At 42.6% G+C, this 15,832-nt stretch overlaps 1 protein-coding gene across 2 annotated transcripts in view; it reads left to right on the top strand.

The window, feature by feature from the left end:
• The window catches only part of MRPS5 (mitochondrial ribosomal protein S5), a 37,163-nt gene extending 21,801 nt beyond the window's left edge, over positions 1-15,362 (top strand). For both annotated transcript variants that reach the window (XM_054472736.2, XM_054472743.2), the window contains 5 exons: positions 144-190; positions 972-1,029; positions 1,327-1,389; positions 12,358-12,494; positions 14,983-15,362. In XM_054472736.2, the coding sequence (XP_054328711.1) occupies positions 144-190; positions 972-1,029; positions 1,327-1,389; positions 12,358-12,494; positions 14,983-15,204 (527 nt within the window). In that variant the 3' untranslated portion in view covers positions 15,205-15,362. The remainder of the gene's footprint in view (positions 1-143; positions 191-971; positions 1,030-1,326; positions 1,390-12,357; positions 12,495-14,982) is intronic.
• The last annotated feature ends 470 nt before the right edge of the window (positions 15,363-15,832 follow it).

The following is a 15,832-nucleotide window of genomic DNA, read 5'->3' as shown; positions in this document are numbered from 1 at the left end:
CTGGTTTTGTATAGCAAGTCTTTTGTGGGTGGTGGAAAAATGAAGTGCTATGAAATATTGTAGGAGCAGAAACTTGAAATGTGGCAAAAACCACATGGGCCAAATTTCTGTCTCTTTTCTTATTTTTGCTTTTTTGTTTAAAGGTTTTGCTATTGGGAAAGCCACTGATCGGATGGATGCTTTCAGGAAAGTATGTACATTTTTTTCTTTGTTGACACTCAGTAAAAGATTAATAAGTTATATGCCAGACGCAGTGGGAACCACAAAACAATAATAATTTGTCCCAGAACCTTCCCATGAGGCTTGCTGTCAAGGGTTAATTAGCTCATAAAAATCAGTTTCAGAAGTACTTATATTCCTTTACACCATTTTTTATCAGATTTGTAATTGTCTAGCCAAGTTATGAGACAACTGTGGAAGTTTGAATACTGACAGAATGTTTGAAGATACTAAGGAATTGTTAATTTTTTTTTTTTTTTTTAAGACGTTGTCTCGCTTTTGTCACCCAGGCTGGAGTGCAGTGGCACAGTCTCGGCTCACTGCAACCTCCGCCTCCTGAATTCAAGTGATTCTTCTGCCTCCGCCTCCCAAGTAGCTGGGATTACAGGTGCCCACCACCACACCCGGCTAATTTTTGTATTTTTGGTAGAGATGGGGTTTCTCCATGTTGGTCAGACTGGTCTCGAACTCCTGATCTCAAGTGATTGGACTGCCTCGGCCTCCCAAAGTGCTGGGATTATAGATGTGAGCCAACACGCCTAGCCAGGAATTATTGTTAATTTTTTTAGGGGTGATAGTGATATTGTAGTTAAGAGTTTTAAAAAATAAGTCCTTATATTTTAGAAGTATATACTAACCTTTTTGCGTAAGTGAATTTTTAATAATGAAACATTTTTATTAAAAGTGTTTTTGGAATCCTTGAAAAGATGTACATTTCAACAATAGAGTTAAGAAAAACATTTTCCTTTCAGGCAAAGAACAGAGCAGTTCACCATTTGTATTATATAGAACGATATGAAGACCATACAAGTGAGTGTTAATCTATTTTTTTTTTTTAATTTGCAGGATTACATTTGTTAAAGTCTGTGTGACAATGTATCTCTATAGGTATCTTTGTGTTTCTCTCTTATTACATTCTTACAAATATATGAAGTGTGAAAACAAATCTCCTAAGAAGGTTACTAAAATGAATGAAATCAGAGCTTACCATTTATCTTTGGTCAATATGTGCTGGCTGTTGAGGCTAGTATACATTGCTTTGTGATATTTGCAAAGGCTTATTAAAGCCACATACCTAATCCTTCTGTGTTTGTTTTTACCCTCCAGTATTCCATGATATTTCATTAAGATTTAAAAGGACGCATATCAAGATGAAGAAACAACCCAAAGGTAACTTTAAAACTCTTACCATTTGTTGATGATAAAGCAGAGAAATGATAACAGTTCTATCCTCTCCTCTATTTTTGTTCATCTTTAGTTGAACTTATCTTGGAAACACCAAAATGTGAAAGGCTTATGTTAGATTTAAGAACGATGAGGCTCTTGGAGAAATAAGAATAGTCAAGGCACACAGGCTACTGTGAGCACAGGCCTGTTCCAGGAATAATTTACGGTGGGGAGAGCGCATTGGAAATAGGAAATAGCACCTGAGTGAGTAGTAGGGTTTGGACGAGTGGGAACATTAGTTCCTCATAGGGAATTCATTGATGCATTTAGGTGTTTCAGTTCTGACTCAGGTCCAGGTGTTTAGTGCTCATCAAATTCTGATTGGATGCCTTCTGTGAGCTAGGTGCTATGCTAAGCACTAGGGATGATGCAGAGATGGCCTTTCCTGTTTTGTGGACAAGCAGGCAGGCAGGCAGAGTTCAGGTCATGGGCTAGGGCAGTCATGCCTAGTGGTCTCTGAGTGTAGGATTCTTTTTTTTTTTTTTTTTTTTTATGACGTATTTATTGATGATTCTTGGGTGTTTCTCGGAGAGGGGGATATGGCAGGGTCATAGGATAATAGTGGAGAGAAGGTCAGGAGATAAACACATGAACAAAGGTCTCTGGTTTTCCTAGGCAGAGGTCCCTGCGGCCTTCTGCAGTGTTTGTGCCCCTGGGTACTTGAGATTAGGGAGTGGTGATGACTCTTAAAGAGCATGCTGCCTTCAAGCATCTGTTTAACAAAGCACATCTTGCACCGCCCTTAGTCCATTTAACCCTGAGTTGACACAGCACATGCTTCAGAGAGCACGGGGCTGGGGGAAAGGCCGTAAATCAACAGCATCCCAAGGCAGAAGAATCTCTCCTAGTCAGAACAAAATGGAGTCTCCTATGCCCACCTCTTTCTACACAGAGACAGCAACAATCTGATGTCTCCTTCCTTTCCCCACACTTCCCCCTCTTCTTTTCAACAAAACTGTCATCGTCCTCATGGCCCGCTCCCGATGGTCGCTGTCTCTTCGGAGCTGTTGGGTACACCTCCCAGACAGGGCGGCCGGGCAGAGGCGCTCCTCACTTCCCAGACAGGGTGGCGGCCGGGCAGAGGCGCTCCTCACCTCCCAGACGGGGCGGCCACCTCCGAGACGGGGCGGCCACCTCCCAGACGGGGCGGCCGGGCAGAGGCGCTACTTACTTCCCAGATGGGGCGGCCAGGCAGAGGTGCTCCTCACTTCCTCCCAGACGGGGTGGCGGCCAGGCAGAGGCGCTCCTCACCTCCCAGACGGGGCGGCCGGGCAGAGGTGCTCCTCATCTCCCAGACGGGGTGGCGGCCGGGCAGAGGCACTCCTCACCTCCCAGACGGGGCGGCTGGGCAGAGGCGCTCCTCACTTCCCAGACTGGGCAGCCGGGCAGAGGCGCTCGTCACTTTCCAGATGGGGCGGCCAGGTAGAGGTGCTCCTCACTTCCCAGACGGGGCGGCCGGGCAGAGGCGCTCCTCACTTCCTCCCAGACGGGGTGAGTGTAGGATTCTTGAACCTGCTGATTTGCATTTCACCTGTAGTTCTACAGTAAAAAATGATTTTATATAACTTTTGGTATATAAGTCTCAAAAAGTGTGAGCCAGAAGAGATAAAACATTATATTTAAAATTTCATATCAAAGCTTCTAATACAACGTTGCTAGAGCCACGGCTTGGAAATAAATCGGGAAAAAACCCTCAAATACAGAATCAGTTGTGTTAATGCACCAGAGCTTGCCTTCTGCTTTAAAGCCATAATTAATCATTTAAATGCTGGATAAAAACCATGTGTTTTATCATTAGAAAAGGTGTTGAGTGGACTTCAAGGTTTAGATCTGTGCTGTTCCATACAGCAGTCACTAGTCACTAGCCGGCCTGGCTATTGAGCACGTAATATGTGGCTATTGAGATGTGCTCTAATTGTAAATACACACCAGAATTCAAAGACCTAGTACAAAAAAAGAACATAAAATATCTCAAAAATATTATTGTATTGACTACATTTTAAATGATAATGTTTGGACATATTGGGTTAATAAAACACATCACTAAATAAACTTTAAAAAAAAAAACTTTTCAAAATGCATCTATGAGAACATTTGAAATTATGTATATGGCTTCTGCTTACGGCTTGGATCATGTTTATGTTGGGCAGCATAGTTTAGACACATTTATATCTCAATGATGTTTGAATGACTGCTACAACTTTTTTTTTTTTAATTTTAAAAATAATTTTTGCCCGGGCACGGTGGCTCATGCCTGTAATACCAGCACTTTGAGAGGCCAAGGTGGGCGGATCTCGAGGTCAGGAGATTCAGACCATCTTGGCTAACATGGTGAAACCCCATCTCTACTAAAAATAGAAAAAATTAGCCGGGCGCAGGGCGGGCGCCTGTAGTCCCAGCTACTCGGGAGGCTGAGGCAGGAGAATGGGGTGAACCTGGGAGGTGGAGCTTGCAGTGAGCCGAGATATCACCACTGCAGTCCAGCCTGGGTGAAAGAGTGAGACTCGTCTCAAAAAAAAAAAAAAAATAATAATAATAATAATAATAATAATTTTTATTTCTCTGGCAAGGTTCCCATATGTTTATGTATTATATTCATGTTTTCTTTCTTTTTTTTAAATTATACTTTAAGTTCTAGGGTACATGTGCACAATGTGCAGGTTTGTTACGTAGGTATCCATGTGTCATGTTGGTTTGCTGAACCCATTAACTCGTCATTTACATTAGGTATATCTCCTAATGCTATCCCTCCCCCACCGCCCCCAACCCATGACAGGCCCCAGTGTATGATGTTCCCCGCCCTGTGTCCAAGTGTTCTCATTGTTCAGTTCCCACCTATGAGTGAGAACATGCGGTGTTTGGTTTTCTGTCCTTGCGATAGTTTGCTCAGAATGATGGTTTCCAGCTTCATGTCCCTACAAAGGACATGAAACTCATCCTTTTTTATGGCTGCGTAGTATTCCATGGTGTATATGTACCATATTTTCTTAATCCAGTCTATCATTGATGGACATTTGGGTTGGTTCCAAGTCTTTGCTATTGTGAATAGTGCGGCAATAAACATATGTGTACATGTGTCTTTATAGTAGCATGATTTATAATACTTTGGGTATATACCCAGTAATGGGATGGCTGGGTCAAATGGTATTTCTAGTTCTAGATCCCTGAGGAATCGCCACACTATCTTCCACAATGGTTGAACTAGTTTACAGCCCCACCAACAGTGTAAAAGCCTTCCTGTTTCTCCACATCCTCTCCAGCACCTGTTGTTTCCTGACTTTTTAATGATTGCCATTCTAACTGTTGTGAGATGGTATCTCATTGTGATTTTGATTTGCAAAACCAGTGATGATGAGCATTTTTTCATGTGTCTGTTGGCTGCATAAATGTCTTCTTTTGAAAAGTGTGTGTTCATATCCTTTGCCCACTTTTTGATGGGGTAGTTTGATTTTTTTCTTGTAAATTTCTTTGAGTTCTTTGTAGATTCTGGATATTAGCCCTTTGTCAGATGGGTAGATTATAAAAATTTTCTCCCATTCTGTAGGTTGCCTGTTCACTCTGATGGTAGTTTCTTTTGCCATGCAGAAGCTCTTTAGTTTAATTAGATCCCATTTGTCAATTTTGGCTTTTGTTGCCATTGCTTTTGGTGTTTTAGACATGAAGTCCTTGCCCATGCCTATGACCTGAATGGTATTGCCTAGGTTTTCTTCTAGGGTTTTTATGGTTTTAGGTCTAACATTTAAGTCTTTAATCCATCTTGAATTAATTTTTGTATAAGGTGTAAGGAAGGGATCCAGTTTCACCTTTCTACATATGGCTAGCCAGTTTTCCCAGCACCATTTATTAAATAGGGAATCCTTTCCCCATTTCCTGTTTTTGTCAGGTTTGTCAAAGATCAGATGGTTGTAGATGTGTGGTGGTGTTTCTGAGGCCTCTGTTCTATTCCATTGGTCTATATCTCTGTTTTGGTACCAGTACCATGCTGTTTTGGTTACTGTAGCCTTATAGTATAGTTTGAAGTCAGGTAGCGAGATGCCTCCAGCTTTGTTCTTTTGGCTTAGGATTGTCTTGGCAATGCGGGCTCTTTTTTGGTTCCATATGCTCCATATGCACTTTAAAGTAGTTTTTTCCAATTCTGTGAAGAAAGTCATTGGTAGCTTGATGGGGATGGCATTGAATCTGTAAATTACGTTGGGCAGCATGGCCATTTTCATGATACTGATTCTTCCTATCCATGAGCATGGAATGTTCTTCCATTTGTTTGTGTCCTCTTTTATATCATTGAGCAGTGATTTGTAGTTCTCCTTGAAGAGGTCCTTCACATCTTTTGTAAGTTGGATTCCTAGGTATTTTATTCTCTTTGTAGCAATTGTGAATGGGAGTTCACTCATGATTTGGTTGTCTGTTGGTCTGTTATTGGTGTATAAGAATGCTTGTGATTTTTGCACATTGATTTTGTATCCTGAGACTTTGCTGAAGTTACTTATCAGCTTAAGGATATTTTGGGCTGAGATGATGGGGTTTTCTAAATATAAAATCATGTTATCTGCAAACAGGGACAATTTGACTTCCTCTTTTCCTAATTGAATACCCTTTATTTCTTTCTCTTGCCTGGTTGCCCTGGCCAGAACTTCCAACACTATGTTGAATAGGAGTGGTGAGAGAAGGCTTCCCTGTCTTGTGCCAGTTTTCAAAGGGAATGCTTCCAGTTTTTGCCCATTCAGTATGATATTGGCTGTGGGTTTGTCATAAACAGCTCTTATTATTTTGAGATGCGTTCCATCAATACCTAGTGTATTGAGAGTTTTTAGCATGAAGGGCTGTTGAATTTTGTTGAAGGCCTTTTCTGCATCTATTGAGATAATCATGTGGTTTTGACATTTGGTTCTGTTTATGTGATGGAGTATGTTTACTGATTTGCATATGTTGAACCAGCCTTGCATCCCAGGGATAAAGCTGGCTTGATCATGGTGGATAAGCTTTTTGATGTGCTGCTGGATTTGGTTTGCCAGTATTTTATTGAGGATTTTTGCATCGATATTCATCAGGGATATTGGTCTAAAATTCTCTTTTTTTTGTTACGTCTCTGCCAGGCTTTAGTATCAGGATGATGCTGGCCTCATAAAATGAGTTAGGGAGGATTCCCTCTTTTTCTATTGATTGGAATAGTTTCAGAAGGAATGGTACCAGCTCCTCTTTGTACCTCTGGTAGAATTTGGCTATGTATCTATCTGGTCCTGGACTTTTTTTGGTTGGTAGGCTATTAATTATTGCCTCAATTTCAGAGCCTGTTGTTGGTCTATTCAGCAATTCAACTTCTTCCTGGTTTAGTCTTGGGAGGGTGTATGTGTTGAGGAATTTATCCATTTCTTCTAGATTTTCTAGTTTATTTGTGTAGAGGTGTTTATAGTATTCTCTGATGGTAGTTTGTATTTCTGTGGGATTGGTGGCGATTTTTTTATTGCGTCTGTTTGATTCTTCTCTCTTTTCTTCTTTATTAGTCTTGCTAGCAGTCTATCAATTTTGTTGATCTTTTCAAAAAATGAGCTGCTGGATTCATTGATTTTTTTTGAAGGTTTTTTTGTGTGTCTATTTCCTTCAGTTCTGCTCTGATCTTAGTTATTTCTTGCCTTCTGCTAGCTTTTGAATTTGTTTGCTCTTCCTTCTCTAGTTCTTTTAATTATGATGTTAGGGTGTTGATTTTAGATCTTTCCTGCTTTCTCTTGTGGGCATTTAGTGCTATAAATTTCCCTCTACACACTGCTTTAAATGTGTCCCAGAGATTCTGGTACGTTGTGTCTTTGTTCTCATTGGTTTCAAAGAACATCTTTATTTCTGCCTTTATTTTGTTATTTACCCAGTAGTCATTCAGGAGCAGGTTGTTCAGTTTCCATGTAGTTGAGCGGTTTTGAGTGAGTTTCTTAATCCTGAGTTCTAGTTTGATTGCACTGTGGTCTGAGAGACAGTTTGTTGTGATTTCTGTTCTCTTACATTTGCTGAGGAGTGCTTTACTTCCAACTATGTGGTCAACTTTGGAATAAGTGCGATGTGGTGCTGAGAAGACTGTATATTCTGTTGATTTGGGGTGGAGAGTTCTGTAGATGTCTATTAGGTCTGCTTCCTGGATATCCTTGTTAACCTTCTGTGTCATTGATCTGTCTAATATGGACAGTGGGGTGTTAAAGTCTCCCATTATTATTGTGTGGGAATCTAAGTCTCTTTGTAGGTCTCTAAGGACTTGCTTTATGAATCTGGGTGCTCCTGTATTGGATGCATATATATTTAGGATAATTAGCTCTTGTTGAATTGATGCCTTTACCATTATGTAATGGTCTTCTTTGTCTCTTTTGATCTTTGTTGGTTTAAAGTCTGTTTTATCAGAGACTAGGATTGTAACCCCTGCTGTTTTTTTGCTTTCCATTTGCTTGGTAGATCTTCCTCCATCTGTTTATTTTGAGCCTATGTGTGTCTCTGCATGTGTGATGGGTCTCCTGAATACAGCACACTGGGTCTTGACTCTTCATCCAATTTGCCAGTCTGTGTCTTTTAATTGGGGCATTTAGCCCATTTACATTTAAGGTTAATATTGTTACGTGTGAATTTGATCCAGTCATTATGATGTTAACTGGTTATTTTTCCCGTTAGTTGATGCAGTTTCTTCCTAGCATCGATGGTCTTTACAATTTGGCATGTTTTTGCAGTGGCTGCTACTAGTTGTTCCTTTCCATGTTGAATGCTTCCTTCAGGAGTTCTTGTAAGGCAGGCCTGGTAGTGACAGAATCTCTCAGCATTTGCTTGTGTGTAAAGGATTTTATTTCTCCTTCACTTATGAAGCTTAGTTTGGCTGGATATGAAATTCTGGGTTGAAAATTCTTTTAAGAATGTTGAATATTGGACCCCACTCTCTTCTGGCTTATAGAGTTTCTGCTGAGAGATCCGCTGTTAGTCTGATGGGCTTCCGTTTGTGGGTAACCCGACCTTTCTCTCTGGCTGCCCTTGATATTTTTTCCTTCATTTCAACCTTGGTGAATCTGATAATTATGTGTCTTGGGGTTGCTCTTCTCAAGGAGTATCTTTGTGGCGTTCTCTGTATTTCCTGAATTTAAATGTTTGCCTGCCTTGCTAGGTTGGGGAAGTTCTGGATGATATCCTGAAGAGTGTTTTCCAACTTGGTTCCATTCTCCCTGTCACTTTCAGGTACACCAATCAAATGTAGATTTGGTCTTTTCACATAGTCCCATATTTCTTGGAGCCTTTGTTCATTTTTTTACTCTTTTTTCTCTAAACTTCTCTTTTTGCTTCATTTCATTAATTTGATCTTCAATCACTGATACGCTTTCTTCCACTTGATTGAATTGGCTACTGAAGCTTATGCATGCATCACGTAGTTCTCGTGCCATGGTTTTCAGCTCCATCAGGTCATTTAAAATATTCTCTACACTGTTTATTCTAGTTAGCCATTTGTCTTATCTTTTTTCAAGATTTTTAGCTTCCTTGTGATGGGGTTTGAACATCCTCCTTTTACTTGGAGAAGTTTGTTATTACTGACCTTCTGAAGTCTACTTCTGCCAACTTGTCAAAGTCATTCTCCATCCAGCTTTGTTCTGTTGCTGGTGAGGAGCTGGGATCCTTTGGTGGAGAAGAGGCGCTCTGGTTTTTAGAATTTTCAGGTTTTCTGCTCTGGTTTCTCCCCATCTTTGTGGTTTTATCTACCTTTGGTCTTTGATGATGGTAACCTACAGATGGGGTTTTGGATGTCCATTTTGTTGATGTTGATGCTATTCCTTTCTGTTTGTTAGTTTTCCTTCTAACAGTTAGGTCCCTCAGCTGCAAGTCTGTTGGAGTTTGCAGGAGGTCCACTCCAGACCCTGTTTGCCTGGGTATCACCAGTAGAGGCTGCAGAGCAGCAAATATTGCAGAACAGCAAATATTGCTGCTTGATCCTTCCTCTGGAATCTTCGTCTCAGAGGGGCACCCGGCTGTATGAGGTGTCATTCGGCCCCTACTGGGAGATGTCTCCCAGTTAGGCTACACGGGGGTCAGGGACCCACTTGAGGAGGCAGTCTGTCCATTCTTAGAGCTCAAACACCGTGCTGGGAGAACCACTGCTCTCTTCAGAGCTGTCAGACAGGGATGTTTAAGTCTGCAGAAGTTTCTGCTGCCTTTTGTTCAGCTATGCCCTGCGCACAGAGGTGGCGTCTACAGAGGCAGGTGGGCCTCGTTGAGCTGTGGTGGGCTCCACCCAGTTCGAGCTTCCTGGCCGCTTTGTTTACCTACTGAAGCCTCAGCAATGACGGACGCCCCTCCCCTAGCCAGGGCTGCTGCCTAACAGTTCGATCTGGGACTGCTACGCTAGCAGTGAGCAAGGTTCCATGGGCGTGGGACCTGCTGAGCCAGGCCCGGGATATAATCTCCTGGTGTGCTGTTTGCTGTGACCATTGGAAAGACGCAGTATTTAGGTGGCAGTGTCCCGGTTTTCCTGGTAGTCTGTCACAGCTTCCCTTGGCTAGGAAAGGGAAATCCCTGGACCACTTGCGCTTCCCGGGTGAGGCGATGCCCTGCCCTGCTCCATGGGCAGCACCCACTGTCCAACCAGTCCCAGTGAGATGAACCAGGTACCTCAGTTGGAAATGCAGAAATCACCTGTCTTCTGTGTCAGTCACGCTGGCAGCTGCATCTTGGAACGGAATCCTATTCAAATGACTGCTGTAATTTTAATTTAATTGAGGAAGCTACCTTTTAAAATCTTTCCTGTCTTCTAATCAAAGCTGTATTTTTCAGGTTTTTGTATTATCTAGACCATTACCTGTGTATCGGGGTTAATCTGATTTTGAAGCTAAAACAGTATATAATACTTTTAGATGTTTCCTGAATACATACACATTTATAGACATTTTGTACATACATGTACAAATAGGCATTTCCTAAACGATGTGCCCATGTGTTACTAGTTCTGTAGGAGATAGAAAAGGTTTTACTCCAAAAAGGATGCCAAATGGCAGAACTGGATTAAGGAAAGGCACCAAAAGTGTTTTTGCATCTTTGTGAATGTTGCAGTCTTTAATGCACTGCCATGCATTATGAATCTCCCAAGAGAAATGGAGGGTGTGGTGTTCCCAAATGTATTTAACCATGGAACACTTCTACCTCGGCTATAGAACGGTATTCAGTTCCACACACAGCACTGCAAAACTTTGCCATATTTATTAAACAAGTGTTTTTTGACACAGTCTCTGCCTGGAAGGTAGTCAAATCATTACCATAGGACTATGACCACTGTCACGTGGGTGTTTGTGTATGTGTCACACAGTGGCCAGTGTTCATGCAGTGTCGTTGCTGGTCCAGGTACTGTGTATTACACATCATCTTGGTGCTCACCAGCAGCACTGCCAAGTAGGTGTTTTAGGGAGGCACCTTCTTGTCACAGTCATTCAGCGAGCAGTGGCAGGGTAGAGGCTGCCTCTCAGCTCCTTCCAGAATCTGCATGATACCCCCGTCCACGTGTACCTCTCTCTAGGTGCGTGCACACCTGTGCTCATCCAGACATGGGTGCATTGTGTTCACACGTCGGCAGCACCTGTTCTGTGTGTACATAACTCCACCTGGAAGAACAGAGGACCCCATTGTGACCTGTCTTTAGCTATCCTCTTAAGTTCTTGCATGCTCTGGCATAATTATGGAGGCCACAGTTCATTGGCCCTTTCAAGTAGAAGGAATAGTTCTTGACCATAAAAAGTCAAACTAGAAAGCCAGTAATGTCCAACTTCCAGAGTAGATCGTCTGCCTTGGAGCAGAAGAGGTGTGTGCTGAGTTTTATGTCTGGTAAATAATATTAGAGGCCAAACTTGGGCCCTGCAGCTCCGTCACTCCACCTGCATTTGCCAGGTACTGCTCTGGGCTCTGGGGACACCGCAGTAAACAAACAATATCCTGGCCTTTATGGGAGCCATCTTCCACTCAGGGGAAGCATTGGATAAACAGGTTTCGTTGAGTGCCCTAATCAGGGTACTGTGTTAGAGTAGGAGGGAGGAAGGCAGAAGGAAGGATGCCACCTTGAATAGCATGGTCACAGAAGGCCTGTCTGAGGAGGAGCAATTTGAGTGGGACCTTGAAGGTGAGAAGGAGCCAAGGGGGCAGAGCTGGGAGGACATTCCAGGGAGAGGGAATCCCAAGTGCAGTCCTTAAGGTGAGGAAGCCAGCAGGAGGTGGCGTGTCTCTAGATGAGGTCAGGGAGGTGGGCAGGACTCAGGCACAGAAGGCTCTGAATAGGCCATGGCGTTCTTTATTTTAATCTCAAGAACAGTGGGAAGGAGGGATCTTTAAATGGGGAGCAACGTGTTTGGTTTGTGTTTTTAAAGCTCTCTGGAGAAGGAATTACAGGCAGAAAAGGGTAGGGCAAGTGGCTGGAGGGGAGACCCCCCATGATTTAGAGGCCAGCAAGGAGGAGAGGACAGGCCAATAGCTAGGAGGAAATCCAGGAGAGGATGTGTTACCAAAACGAAAAGAGGAGCTTCTCCAGGAGGAGGAAGTGGACCCTTTGCTCAGGGCAACGGAACTATCAAGGAGGGTGAGAAGAGATGTGTCCCTCCATCCTTAGTTAAATGAGTCTGGGGTGCCAAGAATTTTCATGCATGTTTATTAATCTCAATAACAATCCTGTTTTTTTGCCCTCAAAATGTGTTCAAGATATTTGTAGATGTCATCTTTTTAATCCTTGTAGTATCCTGTTTGACTAAGTGTCATCCTGGAAGTTAAGTAAGTTGTTAAGGGTCAGCTCACTAGGAAGTGGTGATACCAGAATATGAACCAGTTTCCCGAAGCCCAGAGCCTGAAGCCATGCGAAAGCCAGCAGGGTGACTCCTCCCGCTGCAGGCGAGTGGGCTGTGTTTCACCCGGTTTCTCCTTTCCTAGGTTACGGCCTCCGCTGCCACAGGGCCATCATCACCATCTGCCGGCTCATTGGCATCAAAGACATGTATGCCAAGGTCTCTGGGTCCACTAATATGCTCAGCCTCACCCAGGGCCTCTTCCATGGGCTCTCCAGACAGGTAATCCTTTCCCGGGGTCTGAAACAGAAGTTCTAGTTTGTATTTCACTTGTGTGTGTTGGGGGTACGATGCCCTGGGGCCTCCTGGAGATGCTTTCCTGGGGCCACCTGAGGAGTTGGGCATTCTTTGCTGTCTGTGACTGCATCAGTTTAGTTAAATCCACTGATGAGTTCATGAAAATTACCTTTTAAAAAGTACTTCATGGGTTTTTCTAAGCAGCATTTTTAAAGCCAATAATTACAGTCTACATGTTATTATGAAAATAACACCTGCTTGTTCTAAAGCTCCAACAGTATGGGAAAGTAAAATCAAAAGAGAAAGTCCATTTCCTAATTTAGTCCTTTCAGTTGGGGCTAGGATGAAGCACCCAGGGCACCTCTGCACTCAGGGCAGGCACAATCAGTTCCCTGTTACCTGTGTAGGTGGTTCGGACTGATGCCTGGGTTGGTAGGGAACTATGAACATTAACATACCAGGTTACTTTTCCTCATACGTGGGAGCCCTGGGCCTGGCTCCCAATCACCCACCATGGAGGGCAGGGCTGTGACTGTACCGGGCCCCCATTCTCGGGCAGCTCCCCTACCTGCCCAGGAGGGCTGGCCTGTCTCCTGAAAGGATGGGTAGACCTTAGCATAGGTGGATGAACAGAAAAAACAACCAGGTTCAATAGGCTCCATTTGCTGAACTCTGTTAGCTGAGGACTTTGGCAGGCTTCCTGACATTTCAGGAGTACAGTGGTGGGTTTTAGTTAAAGTGATCCATGGAGTAATTTTACATGTCTCTGTTTAAAATAGGAAAATTAAAAGAAAAAGGCGGCTTTGGGTAAAAGCTTTCTGTTTTCTGAACAGCTTTTGTGTGTGTTACTGTCTAAAACACCCTTCAGAGCACTTGTAAATTGAAACATTAGAGGTTTAATTAAGATGTTGATTTTAGATAGGTTTTATTTATGATCCAGTAGACTTGTTCTGTTTTTGGTTTTTTGTTTGTTTTTGCTTTTTGAGACGGAGTCTCGCTTTGTCACCAAGGCTTGGAGTGCAGTGGCTCCATCTCAGCTCACTGCCACCTCCGCCTCACGGGTTCAAGCAATTCTCCTGCCTCAGCCTCCTGAGTAGCTGGGACTACAGGTACGTGCCACCATGCCCGGCTAATTTTTGTATTTTTAATAGAGATGGGGTTTCACCATGTTGGTCAGGCTGGTCTTGAACTCCTGACCTCGTGATCCACCCGCCTTGGCCTCCCAAAGTGCTGGGGTTACAGGCGTGAGCCACCGCACCCAGCTTAGACTTGTTCTTTTATGTGATATCTTTGTTTTCTGTTAGTCTTTTAAACCTTCTGATATAGTTACCATATGTCATCTCTCCTAAAATGCCATCAGCTATAAAAGGTTGCATTATTTAATATGTCACTCCAAAAGGAAAAGATGCCACCACTTTAGGTGATATGCCTTTGATTGAAAGATACACCAATATAAATTATTTTATTTTGTTTATGAAATGGCAGTATCTCTTTTCTAATTTCAAACATACTGCAAGGCATTAGATATATAATTAGAATAGTGCAAGGCAGCCATAAGGCCTGGGATCACGGGATTGACATAGCAGGTATGTCATTGTACCATGAATAACGTCTACTGAACTAATCTGCCTGCTTCCAGATCTCTGTGGCTTCCCTCTACAATGAATCCCCATGGCCCTGTTACCCAGCTCATGACCAGTCTTTCTTCTTAGTACCACCCCCAGTTATTTAGAACCAAATCTCAGACATTTTATTTCAACCCTAAATATTTTAGTATGTATCTTCGAAAAGATAAGGATTTTAAAAAATACCCTGTAATACTATTATCATACCTAAAAAGTTAATAGTAACTTGTATCATCAAACATATCCAATCATTGTTCATACAAATGAACAAATTCCATTTGTTAGATTAAAAAAAATTTTTTTTTTTTTTACACAATGTGTTTGAATCAGGTTGCAGAACAGGTTAATGTATGTTTTTGCTATGCCTTTTAAATAGGTTCGCCTCCCCCCGCCCCACCCCGCTTACGATTTTTTGTTGAGGAAACCAGGTTGTTTGTTTTGTAGTGCTTCCTGGCCTGTTGCTGACTAAAATACCTATAGGGTCCTTAATGTCTTATCTCCCCCTATATTTACTGTAAATTGGTAGTTAGATCTAGGGGGTTGGTGAGATTCAAGTTCAGTGTTTGGCACAGCATGGTGCATAATCAGGAGGGTTTAGAAGGCAAGAGACCAGAGGCCAAGGCCCTTCCTCTGTCCAAGTTTGGGGTGGGCAGATGCAGCAGATGAGGCTGAAATGACTCCACCCATGACAGGTTATCAGAGTTTAGCCACAAATCACATTAACCCAAATCCACTAAAATGGCCTTTGAATTCCCCCAGGCTGTACTGTTGTGGCCTGTGGAAGTTCCTGCTCTTTATGTTGCAAATGTACTTCAGACCTAACCTGTTCTGAATTTGGTCTTGCCTAGGAAACCCATCAACAGCTGGCTGATAAGAAGGGCCTCCATGTTGTGGAAATCCGAGAGGAATGTGGCCCTCTGCCCATTGTGGTTGCCTCCCCCCGGGGGGCCTTGAGGAAGGATCCAGAGCCAGATGAGGTTCCAGACATCAAACTGGACTGGGAAGACGTGAAGACTGCACAGGGAATGAAGCGCTGTGTGTGGTCTAATTTAAAGAGAGCCGCCACGTAACCTCTCTGGCCTTGTGCAGCCAGTTCCTGTGCTGCCCTGCACCTAGGAGAGACTCAACCCCTCACAGCTTGGGGTGTTGTCTTGCCTTTTGTTTGTTTTGAGGAAAGTTTAATCTTTAAACTCTTTAGAAATAAATAATTATAGCTTTCGTTTATTGAGCACATGTTCTATGCCAATGTGATAGAACCTTTACATACATATCTTAGTTCAAGACTACTTTAAATATTCATCCAAAGTAACAAAAGTAAATGAATTAGGGAGATGGGGTTAATAATTTGACCCAATCAGTAATAATGTACACAATGATAATTGCTATAGTAATTATAGCTAATATATATGAACTCATTCATCCAAAGTGAATGTGATTAACTTCATTTTACAGAGCAGTTAAGTAACTTGACTACCGTGAGGAACTTCCAAACCATTTTCCACAGTGGAAATGGAAGTTGTAGGCTACTATTGGGAATGTTAAATGGTATATTAATTGTATACCATTGCAATTTTGACTTGTATTTCCCTGATGGCTGATGATGTTGAACATCTTTTCATGTGCTGATTGGCCATTTGTGTATGTTTTTTGGAGAAATGTCTATTCAGAGCCTTTGCCCATTTAAAAAGTTATTTTTTA

This window comes from Pongo pygmaeus, chromosome 12 (genome assembly GCF_028885625.2).
Source record: "Pongo pygmaeus isolate AG05252 chromosome 12, NHGRI_mPonPyg2-v2.0_pri, whole genome shotgun sequence".
In the NCBI taxonomy this organism is placed as follows: domain Eukaryota; kingdom Metazoa; phylum Chordata; class Mammalia; order Primates; family Hominidae; genus Pongo; species Pongo pygmaeus.
Note: the sequence above shows the minus strand (reverse complement) of the source record. Positions and strands in the feature narration are given on the sequence as shown.